The sequence below is a fragment of the Gekko japonicus genome, unplaced genomic scaffold (genome assembly GCF_001447785.1).
Source record: "Gekko japonicus isolate JY-2015 unplaced genomic scaffold, Gekko_japonicus_V1.1 scaffold273, whole genome shotgun sequence".
NCBI lineage: Eukaryota > Metazoa > Chordata > Lepidosauria > Squamata > Gekkonidae > Gekko > Gekko japonicus.
In genome coordinates, this window is record NW_015167539.1 from 280,504 (window position 1) to 297,694 (window position 17,191).

Genomic DNA, 17,191 nt, shown 5'->3' on the forward strand with positions numbered 1-17,191 from the left:
AGTTTCATAAGATCACAGTGCCATTCTTTTTTAAAGAAGCAGGCATTGCTTTTATGATTTTAGTTATTTTTAATGCTGTGGGGTGTGCGTGTTTTTACATTCTTTTTTGTAAACCTGGGGCATCCCCCAGGCTTGTAGAAAAATATTTCCTACCTATACATTGCTCCATGTTGCGTGTATTTGATCCACACTCTGAGGCCATTGTTCAGAATTAGGTATAACAAGCAGGAACCTGCAAGCAAATTGCAGAAACAGCCATCGCGTTCCCTGTTTTTGCTTCCTCCCCTCACCCTTCCTCTGTTAGTTGTCTCTTATTTTTCTCTCTCTCTGTTAGTCTCTTTCTCCCCTCCCATGCCTCTCATCTCACATACACATGCACACTGTCATTAATTTCTTTCTTTCTGCGTCCCTCTTATCTCTGTCACACATACTCTCTTGTTACCTTCTCTCTTTCTCCCCTGCCCCTGCTCAGTGGCTCCTGCTGTTCCTCAGTTCTGCAGCTCAGTGGGGAGGGGAGCAGTTCCTTCCCACTTCCACCAGGCCCCCCCCGCCCCCCCCCCCCGGCTCTTCCTCCCTTTCTCTCCACTTAAGCTTGCAGCCTCTGTCTGCCTAGCTGATGCAGTGGCAACAGGGCCTACTCTAATTTCTCCTCCAGTTAGCAGGCACAGCTGTCCTCCATCTGCTGCCTCTGCTTTGAGGAGGGTTGATGAGGCCAGCTGACAGAGTTGTGTTCTTTGTGCAAGCACAGACAGTGCTACTGTTGGGATTTTACTCCCCTTCCATTTTTGTTTGAAGTTCTCAGATTTTTCTGCAAACCTGGGTGGTCCCCCATGTTTGCGGAGTGATCTGTGTCTGTGTGGCCCCAATGCATGGATTTAAGTATTAGCAGTTGGGCCCACAATTAACAATTAGAATATAGGATGATATTGGTAGAGAAAGCTCTTGAAAATCACAATTGAGCCTTTTGTCTCCACAGCTGAAGAATTCCCTTTCTAAACTCCAAAGCAGCTTTGATCACCTGAACAAGACCAAAAATGGGAAGCCTGAAAGTTGATGTCACCAAAACAGATCATTAAGGAGACTGAAGATATTGTTTTGGTGATGAAACGATCAAACTTTTTTTTCCCTTTCAATTTTTGCACAGGACTCAACTTGCACATCTAATAAAGAAATATCTATAACATTTATTTTGTTTTTTAAAATTTCCTGTTACTCTGTGAATCCTCTTGGTCCACTTGACATCTTTTTGGAAATAGTTTCCTGAACTGTGAATGAGTAACAAGAGGGTCTGGTAATTATGTGATTGGCAAATAGCAGAGAAAATCCTTGGCAAAAGCAGTATGATATGCAAAGAGATAGAGGTTTTGAAGGATCATTAACATCATGAAAAAAGATATAATATAGATTTTACAAAAGTTGTCACACCTGAAGATTCTCTATATACTCAACAACTCTCAAAAACAGGTGGTTTTTGTCCCAGATTTCTTTGTAGATTCCCCTCCCCCCCAATCTCTTAAGGGTCACTGCAATTCTACCTCCTCCTATCCACTATCATTTCAGTTCTCAGGATTTCTCAGGGAGTGTCCATATGTATAAGAATGCTATGTCAAAAGTCCTGAGCCCTGAATTATTTTTAAAGACAACACTAATTGTATTCATCTGAATTTTGTATATTGATTGCACCAAGCCCTTTGTAAAACAAACATCCAGGTTTAATGTTTCACAGAGTGGCAATCCAATTCTCTGATCAGGTTTGATTTATCTTGTAGCACAAATAGAATCCCTAGCTGTGTTTTGTTAAGTGGCATGAAATGGAAATGTTCTTGTTTGTGCTACAACTGAGTTATGGCACGACCAGCTACTGGAGAAACGCAACAGTCTTTCTAAAGAAAGTTTCTGGAAGAGCAGAACAACTGTACAACCCACAGGAGAGTTACAGCCTTCCAGGCATACTGACTTAGGATGTAATGCTGCTTAAGGATTGCACAGCAAACTGAACAGAAAATGTGGGTGCCCATAAAATCATGGACACGCTAACCTGTAAACTAGAACTGTGACTTCTGTTCTAGGTTTTAATTTCCACTAGCCTTTCTTCAAAAAGTGCCTTTCTCATGGTTTGTATAGAAAAATAGCTTTAACAGCTGGACCAAAACTATCCAGGTTTTTTTCCCTAAAAACCAAAAATGTACTTGGTGTACCGTGCAGAGAGAAATGTATGGGACTAATTAGTGTCAAGCGAGGCATTTCACAGAATATAAAGCATAAGAGCAGAAATCCTAAATAGATAAATGAAGACACTTTCTGTGATATGTTAGGATTCTATGTTCTCCTTTGTGATTTTTTTTGTATTTGAAATGAATGCCATGTTGGTCATTTTATATAAAAATATGGAGATAAATGTATGTTATATATGGGAAACTTTGTAACAAGTCAAACATGTTTCTGTGTTCCAACATCAGAAAAGGATCCAATAAAGCTGACAAATGGCAGTATTTGGGGTTGTTAAAGCTTAGTTATTTTGAATTCTTAACTTAACTTTACTGAAGCTTCTTTCCAGGTCCTTTGTACCATGGTGTGTCATCAGAACAGCATAATTAAGTTTGAAGAGGAAGTGTGAAATTATTGCCGATAATGCAGCAGTTAGGAATGTTCAAGCCATTCTAATACTTGGGGGCACATAGCTAACATAACAGGGCTCTAGCAAAATAGCAATGAATATGAACAGAGAATTGAGAAAACTACCGAGTCCTCCATTCAAAAATTCCTTGAACTCAAGGGCTGTTGGCAAGAAGAGGGAGGGCCTGGTTCTGTGTCTCTTCCATTCTGAAAAGCCTTCTTGTGTTTCAAACAGGTGAAAATTGGAAGCATGAGTCACTCGCCCCTTCTGCTACTGGTTTGTAATGTGAGAAGACGATCATTGGGCTCATCTGTGCCAGTTATTTATCATATGTGAATGTAAATTTGAAGTATCCATAATGTAGTAAGCACTGGCAACACAGTGATATTTGTACAGGAGTGTTATAGCACAATGTTGAGCCTCCAAGTGTGAACACTGAAATCTTTGCTCGGGACATCAACACAACAGGTTATTTATTCCACCATTTAAAACAACTGGGTTTGATTCAGGCTTATACATCTCTGAAAAGCAAATTAGAAAATGGAAAAGCAGTTCACAATACAAACCTAGTTACAATTCTGGCCGAAGTTTTTTTTTTTAAAGGGGTATGTATGATTCACAGACTAGAAAATGGGAATTAGCATCTACTCCTCATAAAAACACATGGAAATTTGGTGTTACTGAACTTCTATGGTTTTTAAGGTATCAACTGGAAGAACTTTTCTGACTATTCAGGTATTTATATCCTGAATTTCTCCCCACTAGGGTCTCAAAGTAGCTTACCAAAACCCAAAACTTAGATAAACAAGAAAATAAATGTACAGCACAACTCCTGCTCCTGGCTGCCAGCCCTGGACCAAGAGTTCTTTGGTTCTTACCAAAGGTTCATACTTCTAGCCACACCCAAACTAAGTACCTGCAACAGAGGAGCAAAATTTCAGCCCACCTTTCATACAACTGGCACAAAGATGTTCCTCCCCTGTAGATGAGTAGCAGCCTGCAGGTACTACAAAATGTGTAAAGAATCACCTGTCAATCCTATTCTTAGCCTTCCCATTTACCACTTGAAAAGTGAAAGTAGTAGAAACCTGTATCAAATCCTATCCTCTACATTTGGCGGAGAATCACTACAAGTATACCACCTGTTCCTAAGCGCTTTGCAACAAGTTGTCATTTCGAGTGGTCAGAGCTGTTTATGTTCCAATTGTTTTGCCTTCAGGGGGGTGTTCTTTTAAAATTTTTGTTGGTGTGCTTCCCTCCCTTCCCTTCCTCCAAAATTCCTTACCTGTGTACCAAATGGTGGGTGTATCAGCTGCAGCTGTGTGGAACCAGATGTTTTCATTCTTGATATTCTTACATTGAAATAATCTGACTGCTAGTGCAGGGCGTTCTGCTGCAGAGTAACAACTGAATACAGCAGGCACTGGAAAGCGCTCAGCGATGCCCTGGCGGGTGGGAGAAAAGATGGGGGCTCCGAATGGCCTTTGCTGTAAGAATACGGGTGTAAGAATACAGTAGCGTCCCACTTTTAAGGCGGCGCTATTTTGTCAACCGATTTAAAAATCGTGTGATCCATTAACAGGCAGTAAATTTTTAACAAAATATAGTAATGGCGGTATTTACAAATCTTCAGGCGTTAAACAATTATTTTTCTCTTTTTTATGCAATACTGCGGTGATGTATGTCCTCAGGGAAGGACAACCGTTACTCCACATGCAGACTTGCAGAGATTCGGTCATTCAGTTAAAGGGTTATTGTTTTGTTTTGTTTTTTTAAACCCTTACCCTAAATTTCATACAGGAAATTCTGGAGGGTTTGGCGACAAGCGCAAATTAAACAAAAATGCTCCTCCGGTCTTGGGATCGGTCCTTCGGCGTGGCAAAAGCCACACCCTATACAAACAGTGAAACGAGGAAATGCCATTTCACCCAAGGTCAGGCTCCGCCAGGGATTCAGCAGCCCTTGCAAAGGTAGGTAGGCAGGGTGCTCCGCGGGAAACCATCTTTCCTAAAAGCGCCCCACGCCAATCAAATCGGGAAGCACTTTCTTTAAATATTAGCTGTGGAATCTCCTGCCATAAACTCGATCTCAGCGGCATCTTCTTTCCGCCTGCAGCCATTGGGCAGCGCTCCATGACGTCACCAAAACAGCATTCCTTGGAAGCCGGAAGCTTCAAAGCGCCGGGAGGACGCTTAGGGGAGAGTGCCAGAAGGGCGGGCTGGTGGCTTGAAAGTGGCGCCAGGTGGAGCCGGTGGGAGGAGAGGGCTCAGCCAATGGTGGCTGCCGAAGGAGGCGCGCGTTGGGCTTGAGCGCAGAGATTTTTCCGGCAGGCATGCAATTAAGAGTCGTGGGGAGCCTAGCGGTGGGTTGGTTGGGTGGGTGGAGGCTACAGGTGTGGTGTTCTGTTCTGCCCTGCCTGGGCGGGGAGGGGGCGCCACTGAGCAAGCGGAGGGGACTTGCACCTGCCGCGCTGGTTTGGAGCTGAGAGTTCCAGCAGAGGTAGCGGCGGAACCAGTGTTCGTGGTTTGTCTTTCACCGTTGTTCTCGCAGTTTCCAAAAATGCTCATTGGGCTGGAGACTTTACTAAAAAAGTTTCTCAGCAGGCACAAAACTCTCCCGCTCCTGTGCTGCAAAGGTATTCTTCGGCGTTTGCTGTCGAGGGGAGAGGTGTTGCTGTTCCCCGAGGAGGAGGCGGAGGAGGCACGATGACACCTCGCAAAAAGAACCCTAAAGGCCCGGGGATGGAGGAGACCCTCTGTTGCTGCGAGTACCTTGATCGCACGGGGGAGAGGAGCCACCTGGCGGCCTGTCTTTGCAACTGTGAGGACCTCGACGAGTGCTGTGAAAGGTAGGCTGCGGAGGGAGAGTGGGCCCTGCGGAAACTTGTCTCTAGCTGTGGAGCGACCTGCTGCTGCTCCTCTGTCTCTGGAAGACCTTGTTTATCTGGGGTGGGATTACAGAACTCAGACCTCTAATGCAGCTGTCCCGTCCCCATAATGATGCCTGAACACCCCTGAATGAATTTCCTTTGTGGCCAGGGGTTGCCACTCTTTAAAATGCTCACATACCTTTTAAGGGCTCTGAAGCAGGCAGAAATGCAGCACAGTCTTGTTAATGAGTGTTAAAAAGATTCATGCCTGTTGAGTTACTGCATGTCATGTAGACTTTAAAGGTGCAGGGAGAAAATGGCCACTGCCATGCCAATGTGGGAGGCCAGCCCACTCTGCAGTCACTCAAGCTGAGGAACAGATTCCAAATGTGAGAAAGCAGCACAGCCCCCCCCCCCACTGTGTGGAACATGCAGGATTTAAAGGCAACTGTTTGTTTCTTTTTCTCTAAGTGAATGTTCTTGTGTTGTCTGGAAGCTCTGCAAGTGTTTCCACATTCCGGTTTGAGCGTGGCTTCCCAGCCGGAACTTAATTCACTATACTTGTATAAACGGTGAAGCTGGCTCTTCCTACAGGACAAGTAGATGCTATTTTTGTGCTTACAGAAACTTTGACTGAGTTACAAAATATTTCTTGCCTACTTATGGGGACTGTTGTTGCTGTAACCAGAGAGGCAGGGAACGTGTATTTATGCAGTAAGGGTGTAGCAGGAGGAGCCCGTCTTGTGCCAACATTGCTCTTGCTGATAATTCTGTCTCTTGCACTGGCATCATGACCATCCCAAGTGGTTGCGGACTCAATGAAGTTTGAAGACGGCTCTGGTGTGGATTGTAGGGGCTGAAGTATGTCATAGCAGCCTAGTAGAGGGTGGCATAAGTCTTCGTAAATAGTAGCTGGTATTGTCTTTGTGACATAAAAACTCTATCTAATCCAGTTCCAATGTGTTTTACTTTTTAAAATAATCTGCTTCGGTGGAGATAATGCTGAAGAGCAGAGGGGTCTCTCCCCACAGCAGGGTTGAGTGTTTATCCACTTTGATAATGGTTAAATTATTGATGCTACATTGTGAATTGCCAAGCTCTTGTCCTCCCTCCTGAGTAATCTTTTTTTTTAAATCCATCTCAGATGGACTGTGCTAGTGTGGCCTCTGTGCTCTGGCATTATTAATGTTATGGTAACATTGCATTAAGCTTCCCACTGAGTGAAGTTGGAAAGAAGGGGGTGGGACTGTGGCTCAGTGGCAGAGCATCTGCTTGGCATGCAGAAGGTCCCAGGTTCAGTCCCTGGCATCTTCAGTTTAAAAAGATCAGGTAGCATTCTATGTGAAAGATATCTTCCTGAGACCTTGGAGAGGTGCTTTCAGCCTGAGTAGATGATGCAGACCATGATGGACCAAGGGCCTGATTCAGTATAATCCAGCTTCATGATATTATAATATCAAGAAGTCCAGCCGTTTTCTTCTATAATGGTGCACAGAGTCTAGGAAGACTCTGAGAGAATAAAAAAATGAAAATTTAAGTTGGATCCTGCTTTTGAAACAAAATCGTCACACATCTTTCAGTATCGTAAAGGCTCCATAAACCAATAATGCACCTCCGTTTTCTTGAGTGGATTTGCCAAATGTGTTGGATGGTTTTCTAAAACAGGTGCTGATAAATTCTCATTGGCTCCAGAGGCCAGCCCAAATTTTTAGGAGCCAGTCACATAATCTTGTAGGTTGAAATACATATGGCCATTTTTTTAAAATTATTGCTATCACGAAAAACACACACACAAGAACTTGGTGCCACAGTGGAATTTCTAGGTGCCATGATAACCTGGCACCTGGGCTTTGGCAAGCCCAACCAGATGCCATTTCCAGCCATTTGCTCTATCTACAGAGACATTCTTTCCCAGAAGAAGTAAAAGCAGAAGCAAAAATATGGCGTGTTTTGATTCCCAGAGATATCTGTCTTGATCTCTTCATTTTTATGTGAGCAGAAATCTGCTCTTTCCCCCATTTTTTTAATGATCTTCTTTAATGATGTGTTCTCATTATTCTTGTATTGTAGTCAGCCACTTTGTAGTCTGTTCAGGGTGGGCTAAAGGAAGGGTTATAGAAACATTCTAAATAAATAAATTCCCTGACAGGTGGCTGACTTGCCGGACCTTGCCCCCTGGGAATTTAGAGAGAATTGCAGACACTTTCAAGGACCGCTTCCGCTTCCCATGGCCTAGGGGAGCTGTGAGGATCGATATCAGCCTCCTCCCACCAATTATTCTGCTGCCCGTCTTCCTTCACATAGCAGCCTTGCACTTCCTCCTGGCTTTCATCATCCTGATATCACTTCCTGTACTGGTGCTGTGGTACTACTACCTCACGCACAGGAAGAAGGGCCGGACTCTATTCTTCTTGAGTCTAGGGCTTTTTTCCCTGGGCTATATGTACTTTGTGTTCCTCCAGGAAGTGGTCCCGCGAGGCCATGTGGGGCGCAGCCAGGTAACAATTCTCACTTGTGGTTTAATACTCATGCTTGTGGCTCTGTCTCGAGCCAAGAGAGACCCTGGCTACCTTTGCTGCCAGATGAGCAACGAAAAAGCCCTTTGTCAAGGCAGCAACAACAACATCTCAAGCCGGAATGGCCAGGGGAGCGCCAACGGGTATAGAAACATTCTAAATAAATAAATTCCCTGACAGGTGGCTGACTTGCCGGACCTTGCCCCCTGGGAATTTAGAGAGAATTGCAGACACTTTCAAGGACCGCTTCCGCTTCCCATGGCCTAGAGGAGCTGTGAGGATCGATATCAGCCTCCTCCCACCCATTATTCTGCTGCCCGTCTTCCTTCACATAGCAGCCTTGCACTTCCTCCTGGCTTTCGTCATCCTGATATCACTTCCTGTACTGGTGCTGTGGTACTACTACCTCACGCACAGGAAGAAGGGCCGGACTCTATTCTTCTTGAGTCTAGGGCTTTTTTCCCTGGGCTATATGTACTTTGTGTTCCTCCAGGAAGTGGTCCCGCGAGGCCATGTGGGGCGCAGCCAGGTAACAATTCTCACTTGTGGTTTAATACTCATGCTTGTGGCTCTGTCTCGAGCCAAGAGAGACCCTGGCTACCTTTGCTGCCAGATGAGCAACGAAAAAGCCCTTTGTCAAGGCAGCAACAACAACATCTCAAGCCGGAATGGCCAGGGGAGCGCCAACGGGCTTTACAGAGCAGCTCCATCTGGCACTGCTACAAACAGTCACATCAATGGTGATTCCTGCTCATTGAAAGAGGAGCCAGGTGAGCTCACGGAGGACTGGTGCTCCAAGTGTCGGCTTGTTAGGCCAGCCCGAGCTGGGCACTGCCGGATATGTGGCAGGTGTGTGAAGAGGCTGGACCACCATTGTGTCTGGTAAGTTCCTTGTCATGTTTCTTTTTGACGTCTCTGCTACCTGTGAGCTGTGGTTCCTCTTGCAATGTTTCTACTTTGGGATCTTTTGGCATCTATAGTTGGGTGGGTATTGTTGATTTGGTCCCCCTAAGTAGGAGGCCTCTTCCTATGGGTTCTTATCACTCTGACAGGCATGCGACTTGTCAGTAGGAAGGCACAGGCTCCCAGAGTGTTACTGATACGAATTAAGTGGTTTGTTGGAAAGCACTGTTGCTCAATACACTACACGAGCAAATTGAATACATGAATACATATGAACCAGAAATAGGCCTCGACAGCCTATTTAGACTACTGACAGTCGCATGCCCACCAGTGCGATAAGAACCCATGGGAAGAGAGGCCTCCTGCTTAAGGGGACCAGATTAACAGGTATGGCCATTTCAGCCTTGATTAGGCTTCAAGTCTAATCTTTGGTTTGACCTGCTTTTAGAATTTGTTGGAGTCTGTTTTGTTCTGCTGTTCTAAAACAAGAAGTTGAGGTAGTGAATCGGCGCTCTACCAGGGGAGGGGTTTTTTGTTTGTTTGTTTTAAGAAATGGTTTTTGGATACCTTAACAGACTTACTCCAGGCAGCATGTAGTCTGCATGGGGGGAAACATTTAAATCTGTAGTCAAGCATATCTACACACATTACAGTTTACAAAGCAGTGCACAGCTGTGTTGCCGTGAAGATTCTGGTTTGCGAATGTTTTCCTCCAAGTATCTAAAGAGGGGTAGGGCATTCTGAAATAGGTGGGAAAATAGCATGTAGCCTCAAAGCGAAGCTGATTTCTGAATCCTTATTTTACTAAATTGATCTCTATACACTTGATGGGTGGAAACTTGCAGCAGTAAAAATTCCAGCTCTCTGGATGCTGGCAGTGCCTACTAGACTAGGTGTGTTGAACTTGTTGGGAGGCAGAGTACACACAGCCCTGGCCCCAACTCTGCCGGACAGCAAACCAGAGTTTTCTAGCATTCCTTGTTCGCTCAGTTGGTGCCTAGACGCAGTCTACTGGGATCTTGGTATTTATGGTTAACAGCCAAGTGCTGTAAGACATTCATATCTTGAAAATATCTTGAAGCATGTCTTGAAAATATAGTTTGTATGAACGTCTCTGTACTGTCTAATAGTCAGCAGTATGCATTGCTTATCATTTTTTAGTGGTGGTGGAGGATCCTTAAGCAGAATGAGGCCAGATACTTTACGGATGCTTTCAGTTGTTTGCAAAACCACTTTATCTTAAAGTGTTTTTTTTTCCCTGAGACACCTCTGGGTAGTGAAGGGCGGGGTATAAATCCAATCTCTTCTTCTTCTTCATGTCTTGAAAATATAGTTTGTATGAATGTCTCTGTACTGTCTAATAGTCAGCAGTATGCATTGCTTATCATTTTTTAGTGGTGGTGGAGCATCCTTAAGCAGAATGAGGCCAAATACTTTACGGATGCTTTCAGTTGTTTGGAAAACCCACTTTATCTTAAAGTGTTTTTTTTTTCTTTCCTTTTGCCTCTTGGAGGATTAACAGCTGTGTTGGAGAACAGAACCACCAGGCCTTTATCCTTGCACTATCACTTTTTCTGCTCACCTCAGTGTATGGGATTTCTTTGACTCTGGACACAGTCTGTAAGGGAAAAGCCACCATCAAGGCACTGTTCTACTGCCCTGGGGTCTATTCAGACTACAGGTGAGAGGAATGCTCCATAAGTGATGAGGGGATTAGTGGCCCCCGGCCCCTTATGTCTCTAACAAGGTTCTAGTCTGGGTCCCGTTTGCTGCCTCCGCCTGAGGGACATCCCGGGAGTTCACAAACATTAAAGTGTTTGTAAGCACAGACGTTATAGATTAAACATATTGGGGAGAATCCAATCATCTGGACTTTGAGTATCAGGCCTTTCCTGCTCCCCACTCCCAGAGCCTACTGAATCCCCTGAAATTTTGTTCTGGGGGCTAGCATACCTCAGGCAAAGCCAGGAGGAGACAGTCTCAGAGTACATGGATTTTGGGGGTGTGTGTGTGTGAGAAATCACCCTTTCTTCCAAAGCCTTGTGCCGTTAACGGTTCAGAAATGCGTGGTTAAATATGTGCATGTGAATTGTCCAGAGAATATTAGGGGGGAATTTTGTGACTGAAGCAAGCAGAAAGCCCTTATCTTGTTGGATTCTGTGTTGTATCTTAACCATAAAATGTTGTTGCTTCCCAGGATGAAGCTCTGATGCATCTTGGTGGTGGTCTCCCTTTCATCTTGTGCTCAAATGCTAAAGTTTCCAAATGACCATTTCCTTATCCTGCCAATTTGGATAGCTTTGTCTGCCCAGATGCTCTCTCTATCATTGTCTTCCCTGACATTGCCAGTGACTCATCCACTTCTCAGGTTCATTGTGCCCCAGTTCTTAGGCCTATGCCCATTCCCTCTATATGCACCACATATGGGGTAGAAGTGGTTTACATTTCTTACTAGGCATTCTCGGGGTGGGGTGGGGGGGAGGCTTCAGAGCAGAACTTCAGCCGCTTCTTACAGTACTTCGTGCCACCGGCATAGTTTCACCTCTGGCCCTGCCTTTATTGCTTGCAGGCCATCTTTGTCACCTTCTCCTCTTCCTGTTTATTGTTATCCCAGTTGTATAGAATAGGACAAACAATGCGATGTATGGTCCTATCAACCCCCTTTTTTGAATTTAACACTTTTGCAGTTGGATGCTCCATACTGCTACTTTGTTTGCAATTACTTGACAATTACTGGGAAAATTGTCATACACATCAAAAAAAGTACTGACATGTTCTCATGTGAACCAGCGGGAGCAAACAAACAATATAAATGTAGAGGTTCATGCTGAGACACCTATCTGAAGTGGAGGAGTTTGCTGTTTTTTTAGCTGGTGTAGTTTTCATCATGGCATTCATGTGCCTGGATGGATTCTTTTGATGAGGGGAATTAATATCGTAATTTTCTAAATACCTAGTTCAGCACTGACTTTTAGATAGCTTCAGAGGGCACCTTGGAGGCTAAATGTGAAATGTCAGTCTTGGCTATCTGTAGACTGTTGGCCACCTGAAACCAACGTGGCCAACCTGGATGATAGCTCTCCATTTGACCAGAGCAGCTGCATAGAACAGGTAAGCTGGCTGTTAAGCAGCTGTTCTTTAGGCACTGTTATAGCCCTGGGCTTGTTACTTTTATTGATTTGGGTTTCTCTTCTCCTTTTCCCATTAAAGTCCCCAAAGCAGCTTGCAACATTTGTAAAATCAGATGTATTCAATAAATAATGGTAAAACTCAGCAACAAAACAGGAAAACACAGAAACAAGATTGCTAAACCAAGAACTTCTGTCACAGGGAGAACATTAGGTTTCTCTGAATATGGAGAAGGGGAGAAGTGAAAGGCCCATTCTTGATAGTCATTTTGGAGAATAATCTTTGAGATGTTCTGATGAATTAGGTGTTTCAAAGTGAAAGGGGAGACTGTAATTTGTTCTGATACAATATGAAAGTGGGAAGGGACTGTCAGAATTGTCTCTGTGTTTCTGTAATTTTGGTCACCTTAATTGTTTTTCTTGCTTTCTGTTCTCTACTTCTAGTTCTGCGCTGTCATTCACCTGTGTGTGGTATTGTGCCATTGTAACCTCTGGAATGGGCTACATCCTTCTCATTCAGCTCTTGAACATCAGCTATAATGTGACGGAGCGGGAAGCTCGGATCGCCTTGCGAGAGAATTCTGGGCGCAGGCTGCTCTGTGGGATGGCAATCGACACAGGCCAATACAATCGGGGCTTCCTGCGCAACTGGATCCAGTTCATTTCTTTGGGCTCTCTCACTCTACAGCACTCCACTGAAGCCATTGTATAAAGAGGCTGTTATCAGTCGCATTGAGTTAGCTCATCTAATCATCAGTGTCTTAAGACATTAAAGGTAGATAGCTCTCGACAGCTGGAGAGCTGAATGCACAATCTGTTAAGCCATATTGCAAACCAGAACACTTTTGAAACAGGCACCGCTCTACAGGATCGATAGAAAAGACCCAAGTGTGAAGGTGTCTTCATGCCTACGTGCATTCATTGCTTGATGCTGCAGTTCTCACAGGTGTATGAAATGACCATTACAGATCAGACACCTTAGGTGAGGCTTTTGCAGCACCAGAAACAACCTCAGATCCTCTGCTTCATACGTTCAGCTGTGGGTTATTGAATGATGTGTGAATTATCAGTCAGCAGGGCGCTGTACTACGGCATCGGGCTTGTCTGTGGAATGTGCAAGCCTTAATTGTTGGGGTATCATTGGGTCACTGCAGGGTTTAGGAAGGAATATACTTTTCTAATCCAATGCAGGCTTTTTAAGGCAGTGGTTCTAAAACCAGAGGACAGGGACAGGTGGTGACAGCAGCTAGAGGCATAGGCTGTTGTCCTATGACATCATTCCCTTGCAGTTCTCTCAGGCCTCTGCGGAGACTTTCCTCCATTCCAGCACTCACTTCCTCTGCTGCTAGCATTTCCTCATGCCCAGGGGCTCTTGGAAGAACATTGATCTTGCACACATGGAAGGGCTAGCCACAGAAGAAAGCTTCTGCCTTGGCCAGAGAGAAGTGCAAGGGGAATAATGTCATGGAATCCGAGATAAGAATTCCCAGGAAGGGGAATTCTTCCCAGTATCTGGCATTTAGCATTGGAGCCACCCCTGTGCATAGCTGCTGCAAGGAAACAGAGACCAAGTGGGAATTTTTGGCTACAGCATCTTCCCTTACTGCTCACTTATCCGACTGGCTGATTTTTGGGAAGGTGTCCCTTTCTGGTTCTCTTCTAATGCCTGAGACCAAGTGGGAATTTTTGGCTACAGCTTCTTCCCTTACTGCTCACTTACCCGACTGGCTGATTTTGGGGAAGGTGTCCCTTTCTGGTTCTCTCCTAATGTTTGTACTGGATTAGTACCTCAGTCCATAGAGCCTTAGGTGCACACCAGCAATCTGTATGTGCGCAGCTGTGAGCGAGTATTCTGTCCACACAGCTAGTGAAGAAATGGCTGCTGGTGGGTTCAAGGGCTCAAGAGTTAAGATTTTCGAGGGGACCCAAAAGTTTGGGAGGTGGTACTAAGGTGACTTAATATTGCATAGTGAATCCAAGGGCGAATTATTGAACTTTGGTTTTATTGCTAATCTGCGCTGTATTGGAAAGGGGGTGGGGAATATTTAAAAAAAGATTTCTGCACATCTGTCCCCATGATGAAATTATTTCATTGTATTTTTCTCCATCTTTTCTTTTTTAGAAGAACAAAGATGCATTAGCAGTCCTGTTAAGTTCCTTGGAGGCTTTTTCTTAGCCGTGTTATTGGTGAGGCCAGAGGAGGGCCGGGGTTAGCTCCATATCAGCATTTCATTTTTATCCTGCCTTTCCCTTATGGAGTTTAGGGCACTCCAGCATTCTATCCACATCTTTGTCAGCTCAGAAGACATGACTGTCCATTAAGTTATACCCTTGTCCTATTCCAGGGTGGCTCAGATAAGGTAAAAATTAAAGCATTGTCATGTGGCACCTTTTAAACACTGACAAATGTATTAGGGCATAAACATTTGTGCTTGCTTCTTTAGGTGGCATCGTAGTATGAGGTTTTCTGAGCCAGGGCTCTTCCAGGAGTCTGGCTTTCGAAAGGTTATGCTATAATCAGCCTTGATATGCCTCAAGACTGTGTTTAGGCCTCCACATGCTAACTTGTACTCTGTAAGATGAAAGTCGAAATCTGTATTACATTATTATTCCGCTTTTCAGATTAGATCCCAAAGTAGTTCCCAGGAATTTTATTTATTTACTTGATCCATACCCCGCCTTTTCCCTGCAATGAAGATCCAAGGTGACTTACAGCATTCCCCTCTCCTCCACTCCATCCTCGCATCAGCCCTCTGAGGTGGGTTAGGCTGAGTGTGTGTGTGTGGGCCTGGTCCAAGGTCATCCAGGCAGAGTGGCAGTCTGAACCTGGGTCTCCCAGATCTTGGCCCAACTGCTACACCACTCTGATACTTGGGTACCTTGGTTTTGTGAGGGCATGATCCTTGGCTGAGCTGTACCCTGTCACAATTGGGCGGGGGGGATGTCTGCCTGATTCCTACCCTTCCTTCTGATGGCTCGGTTAGTGGTAGTTGAACGCTGGAGGAATGGGACTCTGACCTGGAGCTGGACTCGAGTATGCTAGGGAGGCTGGAACTCTGCCCCCTCCCCCCTTGACCTAATCAACAGCAGTTGGAAGCTCTTAAATATGTTTGTAAAACACCTACATCTCAACATTTATAATGGCACAAAATTTCTGGTAATATCAGAAAGTTGCTTGTTATGGCGGGGGGGGGAAATACTGTGCATCAGAAAATTGATGCCGTTTGCCATTTACTTGCCAAGGATGTGGTTCACCTTTAACTGCCTTTTTGTATTATTTCTTTGGGGCTTTGAACTTAATTACAGACTCCATGTCTAATACCCAATTGTCATGGGGATAGCAAAATCACATGGATAATTTTAGACAAATTTAAGTGCCATTTATTACAGGATCAAAGTGCAGTAGGAATGGGGGGGGGGCTACTGAAGGATCTGTTGTGAAAAACTATTGCATAAGGTTTTGTTATATTCTGTCCTTTCTTCCTGATGAATAGTCTACCACAAGAAACTTGAGGGATCTAGGGATTTGAATTAGCTACTTTATGAAATATGAGTTCAGTTAACCATAGATGTGTAGTCATGTTCTTTACGCAGTTTATAACATTCTCATTAGCTATATCATTGGCTGAGTAAATAGTCTCATTGAGGACCTGAGCTGTGCCTTGACAGCAATACAAGCACACCATTGCACAAGTTTCAAGTTGAAATGAAGATGTATTTTGCACTGATTTCATGTTTTAGCACAGCAGTGTGTGCAGTTTGTAATGCAGCAGATATTGGGAGACTTGGAGGAACTGGTGCCTTTGGAGCCCAGGAGGAGGAATTATCAGCTAGCTTCTCTCCCCTCGCCCATTTTTGCTTCCCCTGGTACCTTTTTGTTGTCATCCTGTGACGAGTGGAAAATGAAATATTTTCATATTATGGTATAAATACATAAAGCTGTTTCCGTGCTGAAGGAGTGTAGTAAGTGTACAGCAGAGGGAAATTTAGATGGGCACCAATGGGATTGCCTGAAAGAAGGAAAGTCCAAGGTGTGCAAGCCAGTAAATGGCAGGGACATACTATGAATTTGGGGTTAAACAGCTTGATCTGGGTAGGACAATGCAGTAGAGGCAATGACATCTGGAACATAGGGCAGGTATGCCCAGGTTCTTGACCACTAGTTGGATCTTTGCTGAATCCAGCACAGTGATCATTAGCCCTTTTGGAAAGGGGATAGGTTGGGCAGAACTGAGCACTGCAGACAAAAATCTTTTGTGTGAAGGAATTCTGCAGTGTCCTCAGAGACATCGGAGGCCAGTAGTCGCTTACTTGATTTCCACAGAGTTGAGATGATTATGTCATGAATGTCTTACAGCACATTGTTCGAAGGAGACGTTACCATGGAAAGGCAGTTCAGTGTGGTTGCAAATAGACTCACTCAGGGTTGTAGAGATTTCTTCAGTACTCTTATGCACTGAAGCTAGTAAGTGGAAAGTACCACTGCCTAGTAATTTTTACAGAAAATCAAACCTTTTTGTTATGTGAAGGGTATAATTTTCAGCCTTTTTTTTTGGCACATGTATTTGCTAGAACATCTGGCTTTTGGGACATGCATACAAAAAGTCAGAGACTATCTTGCATTGTGGTGGAAATGAAAAATGCCCATACTCTTGTGTTTAGGAGAACAAAACACAAAACTGGATGAAACCAGGTAAATTAACCCAGCGGTGTTTGATTCTCCCTCACTTCCATTAGGTTTCTAGTGTTATAATTTTGAAACATTTAAAAATCTGCACCTGCTATAATAGGGTTCTCTATAGGCATGGATGCTTTTTGTACTGCACAGTGACTTTGGTCTTCAATGCAGTGCTAGAGACAAATCACACAATGCTGAATCCATGCTGTGAGCACAGCTGTATGGTGAGGAGCACACTGTGAGAGAGCAAACTGCCGCTCCTTCCCTTCCCAGACATACATTTGCACTCTAAGGCAACATATGATTGTTCTGAGATTTCCCCCTCTAAAATGGCATGTAAAATACAACTTTTCTATGTGGGCCAACAGCATTTCAATGCCCTCTCATGTTTCTAATGGTGCTTTTTCTTTCAGAGTAGATTGCTTTCAAGTGTCTTAATAAATTGCTGTGAGAGTGTTTTCTCTAGAGCAAGTACAAACT

General features: G+C 44.3%; 2 protein-coding genes across 4 annotated transcripts in view; both read left to right on the forward strand.

Moving 5' to 3' along the window:
• The window catches only part of GRAMD1C (GRAM domain containing 1C), a 119,161-nt gene extending 116,715 nt beyond the window's left edge, over positions 1 to 2,446 (forward strand). For all 3 annotated transcript variants that reach the window (XM_015413578.1, XM_015413577.1, XM_015413579.1), the window contains one exon: positions 977 to 2,446. In XM_015413578.1, the coding sequence (XP_015269064.1) occupies positions 977 to 1,054 (78 nt within the window). In that variant the 3' untranslated portion in view covers positions 1,055 to 2,446. The remainder of the gene's footprint in view (positions 1 to 976) is intronic.
• Positions 2,447 to 5,294: 2,848 nt separating this feature from the next.
• Positions 5,295 to 12,774, forward strand: ZDHHC23 (zinc finger, DHHC-type containing 23). The gene is made up of 4 exons (XM_015413574.1): positions 5,295 to 5,465; positions 8,183 to 8,884; positions 10,419 to 10,586; positions 12,478 to 12,774. Exons 1-4 carry the CDS (start codon positions 5,323 to 5,325, stop codon positions 12,743 to 12,745), a joined length of 1,281 nt encoding a protein of 426 aa, XP_015269060.1. The 5' UTR covers positions 5,295 to 5,322; the 3' UTR covers positions 12,746 to 12,774.
• The last annotated feature ends 4,417 nt before the right edge of the window (positions 12,775 to 17,191 follow it).

Coding starts and splice junctions, on each gene's coding strand:
- ZDHHC23 (XM_015413574.1), top strand. CDS start 5,323: ATGACACCTCGCAAAAAGAACCCTAAAGGCCCGGGGATGGAGGAGACC. Junction 8,885..10,418: donor CTGGACCACCATTGTGTCTG/GTAAGTTCCTTG, acceptor TGCCTCTTGGAG/GATTAACAGCTGTGTTGGAG. Junction 10,587..12,477: donor GGGGTCTATTCAGACTACAG/GTGAGAGGAATG, acceptor CTCTACTTCTAG/TTCTGCGCTGTCATTCACCT.